This window comes from Eurosta solidaginis, chromosome 3 (genome assembly GCF_040869045.1).
Source record: "Eurosta solidaginis isolate ZX-2024a chromosome 3, ASM4086904v1, whole genome shotgun sequence".
Lineage (NCBI taxonomy): Eukaryota > Metazoa > Arthropoda > Insecta > Diptera > Tephritidae > Eurosta > Eurosta solidaginis.
The window spans coordinates 10,710,488-10,728,030 of record NC_090321.1 but is presented as its reverse complement, the minus strand read 5'-3'; the positions used below and the strand labels follow the sequence as shown (position 1 = coordinate 10,728,030).

General features: G+C 40.2%; 1 protein-coding gene across 2 annotated transcripts in view; it reads left to right on the top strand.

Annotated features, from left to right (window-relative positions):
* LOC137243243 (rho guanine nucleotide exchange factor 25) overlaps positions 1-17,000 on the top strand; it is a 54,866-nt gene extending 37,866 nt beyond the window's left edge. For both annotated transcript variants that reach the window (XM_067770733.1, XM_067770731.1), the window contains 4 exons: positions 9,507-9,593; positions 16,016-16,120; positions 16,188-16,319; positions 16,396-17,000. In XM_067770733.1, coding sequence (XP_067626834.1) covers positions 9,507-9,593; positions 16,016-16,120; positions 16,188-16,319; positions 16,396-16,830 — 759 coding nt within the window. In that variant the 3' untranslated portion in view covers positions 16,831-17,000. The remainder of the gene's footprint in view (positions 1-9,506; positions 9,594-16,015; positions 16,121-16,187; positions 16,320-16,395) is intronic.
* The last annotated feature ends 543 nt before the right edge of the window (positions 17,001-17,543 follow it).

The window sequence follows — 17,543 nt, the reverse complement described above, 5'->3', positions numbered from 1 at the left end:
TATGAGTATGTGAAATCACACACACACATTCATACACACACTTATAAACTCATTTAAATTATGATGATAAAATGTCGTAAAACGACAAACGACAATTGAGATAATGGTTTTATAAATGTTCCTCCTACTAACGCCAGCAAATTTAGTATTTAGAGCAAGCAGAAGATATGATGATTGGTGTTGGAGGCTTAAGGCAAACGATGAGGAGAGGTAATACATAAATTTTTTGATATGAATACAAAGAGAAATGGAGCCTAGAATTTTTATGCAAACATGCTGCAGATATCTGCAGGCAAAGTCCGTTGAGGCATTTAAATCGAAAAGTAAATATTTGATGCCGACTTGTCTGTCGGCAAATGAATGACTTTATTAAATTCGCATATATTTAAGGGTATGGAATAAATATCACAGGACATACGTGTGCATAATTTTGCAATACACTGCAAGGCATTTAACTAGATTTATGGGGTTTACAGCGGATATCGAAAATAAAAGTTCTCGTAACCAATATTTTCAATAAAAGGTTAAACAGTTAAATGTCGGTATTGATGAAGGAAAGGAAATTAGAAGGAAATGTTCGCAAACATTGTTCCGTAACTATCTTGAAATGGTCCGAAGTGGTCCGAAATAATCCCAAGATGATTCCATAGCGATTTCAAAATAGCTCCTAAACAATTGCGAAATAGGTCCGAAATAGTCGTGCAAATCGTCTAGAAATGTGCCCTATTATCTTCTGAATATGATCTCGAAAAAATACCTACATTTAACAATCAAAATTTCCAGATGAATAATAATTCTTTGCAGACCCTAATAAAAACCTAATTTTAAATCTATATTATGGCCGACTTATGGTGATAGCGTGCTCCGCCTACCGCACCGAAGATCCTGGGTTCACGTCCTGGTTAGGTTGAACTGACCGGTCAATAAGACCTCACGTCCTAGGCAAAGCAACATCAAAATTTTAGAAACAAGTTTTTCCAATTAGATGAGAGTTTTTCTAAACGGGGTCGCCCTCCGCGTGTATTTCTGCCATGAAAAGCTTCTCAGTGAGAACTCATCTGACTTATTTTGTTTTGTTGATTTTCCGACAGGGTGGATAAATGATGTATGTTGGAACGATTTTCCGTCATCCCTTGTCACAACGCCGAAACCGGTTTGTCTCAAAACCAAATTTGACAAGGGATGACGGAAAATCGTTCCAACATACATCAGAACTCATCTGCCTTACAGATGCCGTTCAGAGTGCATAAAACATGTAGGTCTCGTTCCGCCAATTTATAGAAAAAATTAAAAGGTGCATGAGGTAAATTGAAAGAGAAGCACGGCCCAAAAACTCTTCTAAGCTTATCGCGCTTTTTATTTATTTATTTTTATTTAATATGATAAACCTAATAGAGCAGAGGAGAATTTAATCGTTCCCGAAATTTATTTTGGTCGCAAAATAGCAGTTTACCAAAAAATAAAAAATAAATTGCAATCGATCGGTGCGGACGTGTTTATTTTTGCTCCGCAGTTTTTGTGTGTATTCCTGGTTATCTTTATGTTTTTTTTTTCCAAAGTGGATCTGGGAATGGTCTTTAATCCTCAATTAATAATTGATTTGAGTTAGTGACTGGAATCTTGTTCCAAAGTATATACTTTCTATAATTTATCTACAAATGATAAATGCAAAAATAACTAATCTTTGCTTATTATTAAATTTTTTACTATGCCGTGTGTGTGTGGTCAAAAGGTTGATCGTGGTCAGCCGAAAGTATGTTATGCGAAGTGCAATGACCTCTTCCACTTAAAGTGTGTGAACATATCATCGACTGATCTCGAATTTCTTCTCGCATCAAACAGACATTTTTTCTGTAAATCTTGTACGGCAGAGCGGCGCGCCTCTATACGTAGTCCGCCACCAAACTCTCTCTCTAGTGCCGTAAACAGTATCGGTAACAATATGTGTGCAAGTGAAAATATAAGTAACCAACAACTACTTTTGCTTGACTTTTCTAAAAATATTGAGGCGTTACGCGCTGAAAATGCTCTCATTCTCACTACAATGAATGCGTTAAAAGACGATAACATTAAACTTTCGCAAAAGCAAGATGCTCTATTTGCTGAAGTTCGCTCTCTAAAATCTTCGATTGTTGATAAAATCACAGAAATCTCTACTTTATCATTGGAACTAAAGAATGTGCATAGTGTTGTTGCTGCTTTTGCCAATGGGCAAAAATCAACTCGTGCTGGTTCTTTACAAAAAGATGACAATAAAGAATTGGCTGAAAAAACAAAGAAGCCAAGCAATAACAACAAAGACAATAAATCTGATGCGAGTGCAAAATCAATGCAGGCTGAATTGTCTAAAAAAACAAAGCATCCAAGCACTAAAAACAAAGACAATGACATGCTCGCGGGTGCAAAAACAACGCAGCCTGTAAATAAATCGGCGACTAACAATGTCTCGGCCTCTAAAGCTAAACAATTAGCTAATATAGCTAAACAAAATGCAAATACCAATTCGGCTGCAACAACAAATCAGCCTCTAATTGATTTGTCTTTGACAAACACAACCAGTAGTGACTCTCAATCGGTTGCCATGCAAAGCAATAACACTATGACTGCAAAGAATGTGATGCCGTTGAAGTCTGCCAGTGAAACTGTCCCTACTTATGCTGACGTCACTATTATGGTGAAAGGTAATAATAAACATTCTGCATCTGATGACGTTGCTTCTGCCAGTGAGACCGTGCCTACTTGTGCTGGCGTCACTATTATGGATAAAGGCAACAATAAGCAATCTACATCTGATGTCGTAACTTCTGAAATTAAGACAAATAAATCCAAGAAGGCTGCTACTATCGTTGTAGGCAGTAATGTAAATGCTGATCTTAATCTAGCTGTTCGCCTAAAATGGTTACATTTATCCTCATTCAAGCCGTCAGTTAATGCAAGTGATATTATCAGTTATGTATCAAAAAATGCGAATATTTCGCCATCTCTTATTCATTGTTATAAGTTAGTAAAGAAATACACAGATTCTAGCTCGTTAGTAAGATGCAATTTCAAACTTGGGGTCTCGACTTCAATCTATAGTAAATTACTAGACCCTTCTATATGGCCAACTGATGTTAAAGTAAAGCCATTTCGTTTTTTTCAAAAGGGCAAAGGCCAAACGCTCAACCCCTAGTAAATAATCCGCAAAATTCAATTTTTAATAATGTAAATATTTACTACCAAAATATCTCGGGGATGAGAACTAAAGCTAAGGATATTTTCTTAGTCACTTCGCGCTGTGAATATGATGTGTATGTCATAGTTGAGACCTGGCTCAACAATGATTTCTTTGACGCAGAATTTTTTGATACTACTTTGTTTCATACCTATCGTAAGGATAGGGATCCAATCAAAACGGGATGCCAAAGAGGTGGCGGGGTACTAATTGCCGTAAGACGTACCCTCCTCTCTTCTTTCGTTCAGCTCCCCAATACTGACTCGCTACTGGACCAACTGTGTGTCTCTATTTGTGGGCTGTTTGGAAAGCTGTTTATTTGTGTTTCGTATATTCCGCCTTGTAGTAATGAGTCTCTGTACTGCGCGCATGTGAATAATATTTTTGAAGTTTACGAAAAAAATGTAAACAGTCATTTTTGCGTTTTGGGTGATTTTAATATGAACAGGGTTGTTTGGTCAAAATTGCTAAATGACAATCTATTAACACCTATGAATGTCAATCATCAACATGAAATATATTTTTTAGATACTCTTTTTAGTGCCAACTTTGTTCAGATTAATTCATTTGTGAACCAGCTAAATAACATACTGGATCTTATTTTTGTCGATGAAAATTTAATTTCTCACTTATCTGAGTGTCAATTTCCTATCTGCAAATCGGACATGCATCACGTACCCTTATCTTTATTATTAAATTTCATTGAATTTGTACCTAACAACAATACCACTCAAAATACTCCCTCCTACAATTTCAAAGATGCAAATTTTGATGCACTCAATTCGAGTATTGCTGAAATTGACTGGAAGTCTATTTTCTGTGCTAAAAATGCCTCTGAATGCTTTGAAATTTTACTGCTGCAGTTATCTGATATATTTAGTAGAAATCTCCCCCTTCTTCGAGGCAAAATACATAAATTACCCTGGTACAATACCAGGTTAAAAAAGCTTAAAAATCTTAGAAATAAGTATTTTAAGTTGTACAAAGCAACCAACGACTTTTCATTTAGAGATCGATATTTATTATACATGAATCAGTTCAATGTGCTTGATAAGTTTTTATATAATAAATACATCTCCCGTTTCGAAGAAGAGTTAAAGCAAAATCCCAAGGCCTTTTGGAACTTTGTCCGTACAAAAAAAGGTTGCTCCAATATTCCAACCTCTGTCAATTTTAATGGCATTAGTTCAAACAGTTTAGTGGAAACAGTGAACCTTTTTGCTGATTTTTTCAAATCTAATTTTGTTGTTGACTCTAATATTTCTGATGTTAGGGTTGGTTCTGATACAGCTAATTCCTTGGACTTTGGCTCATTATTGGTATCGGAATCAGATATTATTATTGGCATCTCGTCCCTACAATCTTCTTTAAAAAAAGATATTGATGGGCTGTCTTCTTTTTTGGTTAAAAAATGTAGTAGTTCGCTATGCGTGCCGTTGTGCCATATCTTTAATGTGTCATTGTCCACTGGCGTTTTCTTTGATCGATGGAAATTGGCTTCTATTACTCCAATCTTCAAGTCTGGAAATAAGAGCGAGGTAGCAAACTACAGGCCAATCTCTAAACTATCAACCTGTTCAAAACTGTTTGAGAAAGTAGTAAAGGAGAAGTTGGCTTTTGCTATTAAAGGAATAATCGATCCATGTCAGCATGGGTTTGTTGCGTGTCGTTCAACAGTGACAAACTTAGCTGTTTTTTCGCAATACTGTGTTTCTGCTTTTAAGGATGGGTATCAAGTTGATACTATATATACAGATTTCTCTAAGGCGTTTGATACAGTGTCCCACAAGATACTTCTTCAGAAACTTGAGTACATTGGTTTCCATTCAGCTTTTCTGTCATGGTTAAAGTCATACCTGACAAACCGAATTTTATTTGTTGAAATCGAGAATATGAGGTCGTATGAGTTCTTGGCAACCTCTGGGGTGCCACAAGGTAGTATTCTCGGTCCAATCTTATTTGTTATCTTCATTAATGACGTCGGCTTATATTTAAAGCATTCAAATTATTTACTTTATGCTGATGATTTAAAACTGTTTAGGCGTATCACCACTGTATCTGATGCATTGCTCCTACAGAGAGATTTGGATGCTCTTAATGTGTGGGCTTCTAATAATCATCTGAGACTTAACAGTAGCAAATGTTGGCATATAACGTTTTCTAGATCTACAAGTGCGCTTACGTCAACATACTATATCGCTAATACATATCTTGCCTCGGTCAAAGAATTTCGTGATCTTGGTGTCATTTTCGACTCTTCGTTCACTTTCGTTAACCATGTTAACTATCTTATACCAAAAGCGTATGCTAATTTAGCTTTTTTACGGCGTTATGCGAAGGATTTGAAGGACCCATACACTAGGAGTATATTGTATAATTCATTAGTGCGATCTAAATTAGAGTACGCCTCTATCATATGGAATCCCATTTACAGCACATACTCTGCTAGAATTGAAAGGGTTCAACGTAAATTCATTCGATTCGCCCTCCTACCCCTTCATTTTGTTAATCCCCTACCACCTTATATAAACAGGTGTATGCTTATAAATGTTATGCCACTGCATGTCAGACGCTCAGTACAACATTTAATGTTTATTTACGATATTATCTCTGGTACTATTGATTGCTCAGCTCTGTTGGAGCAGTTAAAATTTCTAGTTCCTAGTAGATCTCTACGCTCTCATAATATATTCTACGGTGAAGTTCTGAGAACCAATTACCTTAGCTTTGCCCCTCTCACAAGAGGTCTCGAAGAGTTTAATAAAATTTCCAGAATGCTAAATCTTGACTTTGCAATGCCCAGGCCTTTGTTTAAGTTACGGATTGAGTCTTACTATCGAGAAAATTTATCTCATCCTTGAATTAATTAATTTTAGTTGCTTAGTTTTAAGTTAATTTGCAAACTTGTAAATCTAGTCAGTAAGGTTTCTGCCATTGACTCAATAAATATGAATATGAATATGAATATGAATATGAATATGAATATGAATAAATATCCAAAAAATATCCAAAAATAAATAAATGTAAGGCGTGATAACCTCCGAAGATATTTTAGGCCGAGCTTCTCTTTCAATTTGCGTCGTTTAATAATAAAATTTACGCAATAAATCATGCTAAATAATTCTCGGTGATAGTGAACATATAAATCAATCACTATGAAAGACCGAAAAAATTTAAAAATAGTTATACATATCTCACTGCGAAAGCCATTTTTTCTTGTGTATCGGTTGTTATCCGTGGTAAACCGAATTCCTTTTGCTGGTTAACCGTTAAATGCAATTACTGGTTTATATTCAAATATGTCAAAGCAGACACCGTGATGTATAGGAAATATGCTGGCCTAACTAACCGAAGGTCCCCAAAAAACTAAATTCCAAAAATCTGTTAAAATCATGTCTATTTGGCGCATTGCCTTTTTATCCGAGGCTTTACTGAGTTTTTCATTGGAGTGTGGTTTCATGTGGCGAGTCCCAAGCCCAGCGGACAACTCGCTCAGCGGGAATGAAACTATTATTTGCACGTTTATATAGCGAGCCGCTTGATCCAAGACAGAAGCCCTCTTGCAGCCGCACCTCGTGGTGGACAGACGCTGCCGATGAAAGATCCCCCAGCTAGTCCTTAAACCGATTATGTCAGAGTGGCCTAGCCAGGTTTGCGCCTTCTCACATTAACTCACCCAGAGGTTACTTGACCGCAAGCGACCGGAAGTAGTAAGCTGCTTGAACCGCATGCAAAAGAATCGCTCTAGCCATTCCGTTGGCGGTCAGAAGCTTTCCCCACTTTCGTGAACTTCAACACACGGTTCCACCCTAAGCAAATCTGCATAGTAATTATTTAGAACTCATGTTCAGGGGATCGAATTAGCAATAAAACTTTTATATTGAAATGAAATAAAACTGAAATGAACTATTTGTTCTCGCATATTTTTTTTATTGTTGAATGCTAGAAAACAATTCGTGGTGACAAAGCTGCAATGATTTATTGGAGGTATTCCTACCGATTCCTAAATATTCATTTATTTGTTTTATTTTGATACAAAGTCATGTGCGTGGTTATGGCGGGGTGCTATGTTTAATTGTACATATTGCAGTGTTTTTTGTTTGTACTTAGCGACATTTTCAACTCAGAGCAGAGCGAAAAAACTTAAAAGTAAAAAATGATATTCGTTTATCTGATTTGAATGCTGATTAAACAATGCTGTACATGCCAAGTATTTCGGTGCGGCACGTGCAAATTAACAACAGAAAATAACAGTGGTAAGGCCTCCGCAGACGACTCGGCTCCGGCTCGTGATCCTATCGTACTCATATCCTTCATAAAGCGACGATGCCGATAGGCTTTGAGATCTACAAACAAGGCAGGTATGCCTATCATAAAAGGCGACTAAAAACCAAATTGATTCAAGGTGTTATGTAGTACAACCTTTCAAGGAGTTTCTAGCGCAATATATAGCTTCTCCAACCCACTTGTCATCCTGTTTCTTTAATAGCCGGGGCTCTAGAAACCCAAAGTTCCTCATGGATCTACACTCACAAAAAAAATCGTGCTAAAACGAACGAAACAAGTTCAAAATCAAGAACATTCGTTGACAAAAGTGTGTAAAGTACGTTTTTTCTTAACTCGTGACCGATGGGCTTGTTTTAAGAAAAGTTTTTCCAAGCACACCGTTCGTATTTTATGACCAGTTTGGTATTGATGTGTGAACCTTCTGTGCTCATTTCAAGCACTACTTGGGCTTGATTTAAGATTTTTCGTTCTCACGCTTCGAGAACGATTTGGGTCGATTTAACATTTTTCGGTCTCAATTCAAGAACGGTTCGTATTTGGTCTTTGGTGGGAGGGGAAAGTATTTCTTTATTATTATTTTTTATTAATAATAATTTTTTGTCATAAATAAAAAATATTTATAACAAAAAATTTGTATTAAATTCCAAAATTTTACGAAAAAATGCATAATATAATGGATGCATTTTTTCATGTTTCTGTTATTGAGAAATTATTCTTATTTGTAGATGTAATCTGCATATATACTTAAAACATTTCATAACAAGTTTGAGAATTATCTGTGCATAAGTGAATGGAAAAATAATTGAACGAAAAATAAAAGTTAAAAAAATTGTTTTGAAAAATCTTCAAGTTTGACGGTGATCGAAATCGCGCCACGCGATCACAACCACAACATCATAACTGCTGGGCCACTACGACCGCTTGATAGCTTGTGCCAAATGTTGTATTTAACATTGTCGTGCACACGAATTGTACCGTTTCTTTTTTCTTTAACTTAATTTAGGAACATTGTTCTCATTATTAGAACATTTGTTCATATTTTAAGACCAGCCGTTCTCTTTTCAAGAAAATGGTGTCAGTTCAAGCACAAGGTTGTTGTTTTAAGAACTGGTCGTTCGTTTTTCAAGAACCAAAAAGTAAGAACATGAAAAGCTTGAATTGAGTCCGGTGGTGTTGGATTTTAGAACGGCGTTTTTCTCTTAGTGTAGGGGGTAAGAAGGCAGGATCAGCCTAGAAGCTTTCATGTGGTCTTATCAATTCGTTCCCGAGATAGTCATCAATTCCTCGCGAATTATGAAATTTCTGAAAACTGAGGGCATAAGTATCTTCATATATACATTTGAATTGGACAGCGAAAATTTTTTAATTTTTTTTATTTTTCAGGTAATCGCTTAATTTGAATTATTCACCACAACTATTTATACTACATATATCGTTATTTTTATTTAAAATTATTTTAAACCATATTGAATTTCACTTAATTCGTTCATTTGTCACGTTTATTCAAAGATTTTGTTCAGTTTTGGCTTCAGCATTTTAAAAAAAATTTATTTTTTTGTTTAAAATTTCGTATTCGTAGTTGGTTTTGGCCTCGCCATGAGCATTATTTATAAATTGTTTGTTTTTGCTACTTAACATGTTGTTTGTTTACAGACATACATACATACATACATACAAATATGCAAATTTCAGCATTTAGTCAAGTTAAAAGTTGACTGGAGCCAATTGAACAAATAAATAAAGACATTTATTCGGCTTAAAAACTATTTGAAAACTAAAATCGATTTACCAACAAATTTCTTTCACCTAAACTTGACAAGAAAACACTTTAAAATGCTATGAGTAATATATACGATGCTTTTATTTCCTATTTATTTAATTATATTTTAATATAAATGTTTATTTATTAGTTTTATTTTTATATAGTAGATTTTCAAATTATTTTCATTTTGGCCATACAATTATTTTCTAATGATTTTTTCTTTATTTTCTCTTATTTTTCCAGAAAAACGAATTTTATTGCTATGTGATATTTATGATGAATAAAAAGACATCGATGCAACTTCGACAGGAGAACCGAGAGTGGCTACAGGTAGGTAGGTTGAACTGGCCGATCCATGAGGACCTCACATAGACTGATTGAGTCCGTAGTGTTACCAGAAGTTTGTTTTAACGACCAAACTGAAAAACCCTATCAAAAACCAGGACCTATGTTATAAAATAACTCCGTCCTCTTGGCAAATACTAGAAGTTTCCTAGGACTTAAGCCACTTCCTGCTTCTAGATCTGACAGCTGTATCACTCCTAATAGCTGGAGTCTTAGCCTGGCAAGTGCAGGGCACGAGCACAGAACGTGCTCGATCGTTTCCTCCTCCAACCCGCACTTCCTACACCTGCTATCACTGACCAAGCCTAATTTAAAGGCATGTGACGCCAGAAGGCAGTGTCCAGTCAGAATACCCGTCATGAGTCTACAGTCCTCTCTTTTTAATGATAGAAGCAACTGTGTTAGTCTAAGGTTGTAAGACCTACACATAATCTTCGACACTTTACAGCCCCGCGCTTGAACCCACGCCTTTTCTGCTTGGTCGATCATGTGCACCTCTCGCATTCGCTTAATCTCTCCCAATCTAATTGGGACGTCTACGGAGCAAGCTTCAAGGGATGCGCCCTTTTTAGCTAATTCGTCCGCTTTTTCATTCCCATCTATTCCCATATGCCCTGGGACCCAATATAGATGTATGCTTCTCCCTGTCCCGATTCTCTCCAGAGACTGCTTACACTCTAACATGCATTTAGATGCTGTGCTATGCGAGATTATTGCCTTAATTGCTGCTTGACTGTCAATATAAAAGTTAACACGGCTGCAGCTTAAGCTATTCTCTTCCAGGGTGTCTACTGCTTTGGTTACGGCTAATATTTCCGCTTGGAAAACGCTACAGTAATCCGGCAGCCTGTAGGATCTGCCTAATTCCGGATCAGCGCAGTATACCGCAGACCCTACTCCTTCCACTAATTTGGAACCATCGGTGTACACATGTATCGCCTCGTCCGCCATTTGCACACCCTTGCGCCAACCGTCCACCTCTATTGTGGCCTTAAGATCTCCCTCAAAGTGCAGGTAGGGAATCATGTAGTCTGTTCGTCTTGTGACTGAGGACGCTATACTATTATGGCCATATGGTCGGCGCTCAAGCTGCCCCGAAGCATCGAGCCTGGTTGCGGTCGTTAACGCTTTGTTCTTTGCTACCAGGTCTACAGGTGGAATGTGCAGAATGGCATACAGTGCAGCCGTCGGGGTTTATTTCAGGGCTCCCGTAATGCAAAGCATCGATAGTCTGCATACCCCCTCTAATATTTTGAGGTATGTTGTTTTTTGTGTGGCTTTCCACCAAACAAGAACTCCATAGTATATAATAGGGCTTACAATCGCTGTAAAAATCCAATGAGAAAGAGAGGGCGATAGGCCCCACGTACACCCCAGCATTCTTTTACATGCATAGAGTGCCGTTGACGCCTTCTTGACCCTCTCCTCCAAGTTGAGCTTCCAAGACAGCTTACTGTCTAGGATGATTGCTAGATATTTTGTGCAAGGTTTCTCCTGTAAGGTCACCGCTCCTAACTTAGGCCTGGTCCAATTTGGGACCTTGTACCTCTTTGTAAACAAGACCATATCCGTCTTCTCCGCATTGACTTTCAGCCCGATATTAGATGCCCAGGTATGAATATCCCGAAGCGCCCGATCCATCAAAGAACTAATCGTTGGAAGGCATTTTCCACTTATGACAATTGCAACGTCATCTGCGTAAGCCGTAAGTTTTACGGGTCCCTCATCGAATTGCCTGAGCAGTTGGTTGATGACCAGTGTCCACAGCAGAGGTGATAACACCCATCCCTGCGGCGTGCCCCTGTCCACTGATTTCGTGGCCTCGTACAATCCCCATTGTGATGTAATCTTTCTGCAATTTAGCATGCAGCCGATCCATCTGATTAAGGCAGGATGTACTTTAATGTAATTAAGACCATCCATAATCGCCCATTTTGCAACATTATTGAAAGCCCCGGCAATGTCCAAGAAGACTCCTAGAGCATACTCCTTATATTCCAGGAATTTCTCTATGCTTATTACCACCCTATGCAATGCGGTGTCTACCGACTTGCCTTTGGTGTACGCATGCTGTGTTGTGGAGAGCAGCTTTTCATCCACGTTGGACTTTATGTACACATCTATCAGCCTCTCAAAGGTTTTGAGCAGAAATGATGTTAAGCAAATGGGTCTATAGTCTTTGGGATACACGTGACCGATCTTCCCCGCCTTTGGTAGAAAAGCTACACGAGCAGTTCTCCAAGAGTGCGGTACATGATTCAGTCTTATGCACCCATCGAATATTATTTTAAGCCATTCCACGATCGCCCTACTTGAGACTTGTAGCATGGCCGGGAATATACCATCTGGGCCCGGCGATTTAAACTTAGAAAACGTCTTCACTGCCCACTCGATCTTGGTATCGGTCACCAAGCCCGGCACCACTAGCTCCGTGATCGAAGTGTGAGTGATGTCTGCTGGTTCTTCTAAACCGTCTCCCGATGGGAAATGTGTATCGAGAAGCACCTCAAGGGATTCCTCACTATCACGTGACCATTCCCCGTTCTCTTTCTTTATTAGTCCCTGGACTATGTTTCCCTTTGCTAGGACTTTTTTCAACCGTGCTGTTTCACTGGAGCACTCTATGTCCGTACAGAAACTTTTCCATGAGTTTCTCTTCGCCCTGGTAATTTCACGCTTGTAGATCCTCAGTAGATCCCTGTACTCGTCCCGACACGCTTCGCTTTCCGCGGTCTTTGCGAGTTTAAACATTTCTTTTACCTGTCTTCTTAGAAGACTCAGCTCATTGCTCCACCATGGCGGCTTTGCTTTTCCTCTGAATCTTCTTATAGGGCAAGCTTTGTTATACGCAGTCATAAGCGTCCTTGTTAGGAATTCATTCGACTCCTCCAGTTCCTCTACATTAGCAACCTCTTTGAGTTGTCCCAGTTTCGTTTCTACATGTTTCTGGAATTTAGTCCAATTCGTTGCCCTAGGGTTTCTAAAGGTTCCTCCCTTCTCTACCCTCTTTAGTGGGATGCTGAAGCTTATATACGCATGGTCGGAGAAGGATGGTCTATCGAGAACCATCCAATCATACCTTGATATATCACGCTCGGAGCTCAATGTAATATCCAGAACATTGCTGGTTGTTGGACCAATGTATGTAGGAACATTTCCCCTGTTGGCTATCTGCAAATTGGTTTGCAGGATGTAACAAAATAGAGATTCGCCTCTCTCGTTCGTATCTGCTCCTCCCCACGCATTGTGGTGCGCATTTGCATCTGCACCTATGACCAACCGCCCTTTGCGCCCTTCCTCCTGTACTAGCCTTTTGCACTCCATCGGTGGAACCTCCGCAGCATGGGCCATGTAGCAGGACGCCAGGATAAATGCCTGCTTATTATTTTGCTCAACGGCCACCGCTACGAGATCCTCGGTGGTGTAATTAGGCAGCATATATTACTACAGCTCGCACCCGTCCTTCCGTTTGTGCGTAGTAAACGCCAAACCCGCGCGCGCTAAGTCCAGAAACCTTTCCTCCCGATGAGAGCCACGGCTCCTGGATCAGCGCCACGTCAAACGAACCCTCCTCAAGGGTTAGGAGGAGTTCGCTCGACGCCACTTTACTGTGTTGGAGGTTTATCTGTAGGACTCGCAGCACCATTGGGCTGTTTGTCCCCCTCCAGCATCTTCGTCTTGACGTCGTCGTCCTCCTCTTGCCCTTTTGGTTTAGAGTATTCGAGGCCCCCTTCAGCCCCTCGTGAATGTTGTGCCGTGTGTTCCTCTGTGCGAGTCACAGCACCATTTAGCGGTTGGTCCTCTTCTAGCACGTTCGTGGTGACGTCGGGGACCTCCACCTGTCTTTTTTCCCTTAGGCTTCTGAGGTCCTTTTCGACTTCGCCCACTTCCAGCGTGTTAGGATTTTTATCCTCGGGACTTCTTTTCCTGAGTCGCATGTAAATTTTGCCAGTGCCAAAGGACATTTTGCCAAGCTGCGTGTACAAAATATCCTCCGCCTGCTTGTTTATTTGGAAGATGTAGAACTGACCATCCTCGGTAGGCCGAGATACAGTAAGTACCTTCCAATCCTGTGTCGGTATGTTCGGATTCTGATTCTGCAGAAGTCGCAGTGTATCCTCCGACTTCATCACGCATGGTATCCATACCTTAACTTTTGGTACCGTGGGGATTTGCGCTTTATCCACCACCTCAAACCGCGCGTTCGTGCCTTGCCTTTGGAGGTTTGGAACGACTTCCTCCAGCCACCGCAAGCTCGCGATGTTGTCGCACGCTATCATCTTCACACCATTATACCATCCCCCCGAATCAAAGGTTGGAAGGGGCTTACTTGGTTGTTCCCGCATCATCTTAAGCATTAAGCTAATAAGCTCCCTTTCCACAGATCTCCACCTTTCAGTAGTCATTTGTCCGAACGGACTGCTACGATCAACCAGCGCCACAGTCAGTGACTGCTTTGCCACATCACTCATCTTCTCGGGAAAAGCAGGAGTCTTAGTGTTATCTCCCTTTGGAACCTCCGAGAACACCGGAGTCTTCGCGTTAACTCCCTTTAGCGCCTCCGAGAAAGCCGGAGTCTTAGCGTTATCTCCCTTTGGCTTATCTCCTACTTCCGTAGTTGGAACTTCCCTCTGACTGGCAGCTTTCGAGGTAGTTGCTACCTCGCTATTGGAACCCATCTGTCTTACAGCTTTGGGCCTACTTGTCTTGTCTATGCGACTGCCCTGCCTCGCGGCTCTAGGACTGGGTCCTTTCTGCCTCTTGAAAGCAGGCTTGTCGCCTTCTGCCGAACGTTGCCTCTTCATTCTGCCATTCGACGCTTCTTCCTCCTCGTACCGGTTGCAGAACCGAGGGTTTCTCGCAGCAAACCTTTTGAACTGCCTTCTACCTACTTCTACCGCTTCATGGGCCCATTCCAAGCGCTCGATCTCCACTTCTGTTGGGTCGACCACTGCTCCCAAGCGTTGTACAATTCTTAGTGCTGCACGGTACTGCGAGAAAGCTCTTTTACTTCCTCTGCTCCGTACCCTTCTCCACTCTTCTACTCCGTTTTCATTTGTGTGCTTCTCCAACACGGAGTTCATTGAATCAGCACTACTCTCGCTCCCCGAGTCCGACGCATCGCTTAATTCGTATTTGTCGTCCTTGGATTGCGACTCAGTCCTCCTCTTTACATCCTCCTTATTACATTCAGGTAATGAGTTGTTCATCTTGGTCGTACGACCACCTGCCCGACAAGGCGGGCTCAGCAGTCCAGTATTATATACGGGGAAAGAACCGTCCGCCACAGCAGCGCCCCTTACTGCGGTAAGGCCATAAATACTTCCCGAGATGGCCCGGTATCGGGAAGGCTCCGTTCGAATACAGCCGAATTTATCCCCTGGCTGCAAATCGTCCAATAGGCACGGTCCGCATAACACCCTGGATTAGGGGGTTGGCAGTTCTTGGTCACCGACATCCTACAGGTAAGTTTTGATATAAATAAAAAAATACTTGGCGCGACTTATATCCAAAGATATTTAGGCCGAGCTTCTCTCTAATTGGCGTCGCGCTCCTTTACTAATATTTTTCATGAATTGGCGAGCTGCGAACTGCATATTTTATGCCGACTACGAACGGCAGCTGCAAGGCAGATACATTTTCAGTTACAAGCTTTTCATGCCAAGAGTGAAGTAATTGTTCCACCTTATCAACTTAACACCATACCACTATTCCGATTATGCGAATCGCCACTTTCCAGTAGCCATCTGCAATAGGGATTAGTGCCACAATCAGGGAATGCTTTGTCACCTCGTCAGTCTTATCAGAAAAAATCGGAATCGCAGATTTATCTCCCTTCAAAATCTCTTAGGTTAGATTAATCTAGCCGATCAATAAAGACCTCACATTGACTGAATGTGTCAAAAAGGTTACCAGAACTCGTTTGAAGACTGTACGTAAGAATCCCAATCAGGAGTCAAGACTTATCTTATAGAACTTCTCACGAATGGATCCCTTCGAATCAATTGGAACGCTTACCTTCGATTCAGCGAGTGCTGCATCGTACTTTGCCAACTCACCGGCCTTTTCGTTACCGTTTACTTTATGACCGGGAACCCAGTACAGCTGTTTGTTCCGGCATGAGCGAGGTTTTTCCAATGCTTCTTTGCATTACAGGACACTTCTTGATGAAGTACTGTGTGAGATTATTGCCTTATCGCCGCCTGAATATAAATATATATATTGACTTACTTACTTAATTGGCGCTTAACCGTTTAAACGGTCTTCTGAAGCTGCCTCAGGAAGGGCCGAAAGTAAGCCTTTTTCCTAGCCTGAGCTAATAAACTTATTTGTGTGTTATTGAGAACCAAGCTTACCCACATTTTTTTCATTGTATAATAATAAGTAACGCTTTTTATACTTTTCAGAGTTGGCAAAATAAAATCAACGACAAATTGGGCATCGACAGCTTCCTCGTACAGCCCATACAAAGACTGACCAGATATCCATTGTTGCTGCAGCAATTCATATCTGTAAGTGTGAGCTTAATGGATGTATTTATCCCATAACCTAATATTTACTCTCTTCACTCTCAAACAGGAATTCTACAAAAGTGGCATAAGCTGCAAACCCGTACTGGTGTCCGTATGCAAGCTGGAAACGCGTATGCGTCGCCTACTCGAAGTGGTCAATCAGGCCGAAGATGTGCCAGCAATTGAGGATTTAGCTGAGGTGCGTACTTATTTTGTATAAAAATTTAAAACAAAAAATTTTTTATCAACAAAACTTTCCTCTTTATTATACACAGCTCAAACTGCTAGAGCAAGGCTACTTTCGTCGTGCCACCGATTTCGAAGCCTATCATCATCGTTCCCGCAAAAGATATACCGCTAAAGTATTTCTCTTCGATCGTTGTCTTATTTGTGCTGAGTTGCGCAAAAAGCGGCTGACCTATCGTCATCATTATGATTGGCCAACGATAGAGTTGCAGCTAAATGGTAGTAAAAGCGTAAAAGTCTTACTGCGGCCCAGCGATTCGAAGGAAGCAGTAAAAGCTTCAAAAGAGGAATATGATTTCACAGCGCAGGAAGCGAACACGGTCACGCAGTGGTTACGTTGCGCACGTAAAATTCTCGAAGTTGAACGTGTGGAGTCGGCAATGCGAGGGAAATTTTCGCTGCCAATGGATTTGTTGCTCGCAGTGGTGGCGATCATTTGGTATTTTTGGAATTCTTTGTATTAGAATTTCATGCAGATAGCCGTGAAGTTAAGGGCGGGGTAGGTAGGGCGTATAATCGAGTGATTTTAAGATTTCAAAAATTTATAGATTTAAGTTCGTTTTTTTAATTAAGAATTGTAATGAGTAATTTATTTTTTGAAGAAATTAAAAAAAAGAAAACTCCTATGGTAAGAAGTAAACTAAATAGTCTGATCAGGATTTTAAGGTATCCCATTCAGTGGTTAGAATGGGATTGAATGAGTAGCAGCTGACCCAAAATAGCAGCAGCTCTCTTGGATAACTTAGAGGTTCAACGTAATACCTCATGAAATAACAGTAACTCCGAATCGTTTTACTGAGCGCGTCGCTGCGTTTGCAAAGATTTAATTCACCGTATGACTGATCTCGACCTCTTCAGTTCCAAAAAATCCATGACCAAAGTACTTTCGGCCTGGATAACTAAATATGAAGTGATTTGATAATTTCAACTCTTGATATTTCCATACAGCTGCTGAAAATGACGATATTCTGTAGGTTGAGCCAGACCGCATAGATTGCGATTGGACATTGTTATGTCAGAATACAAATCACAAGAAATAAATGAGCCTGTCTAGTCGGAACATCGGTTCTTGAAAGATACGTGATGGATTTAACAGAGTTACGCAGGAACCAGAAGCCAGACCGCATAGATTGCGATTGGACATTGTTATGTCAGATTACAAATCACTAGAAATAAA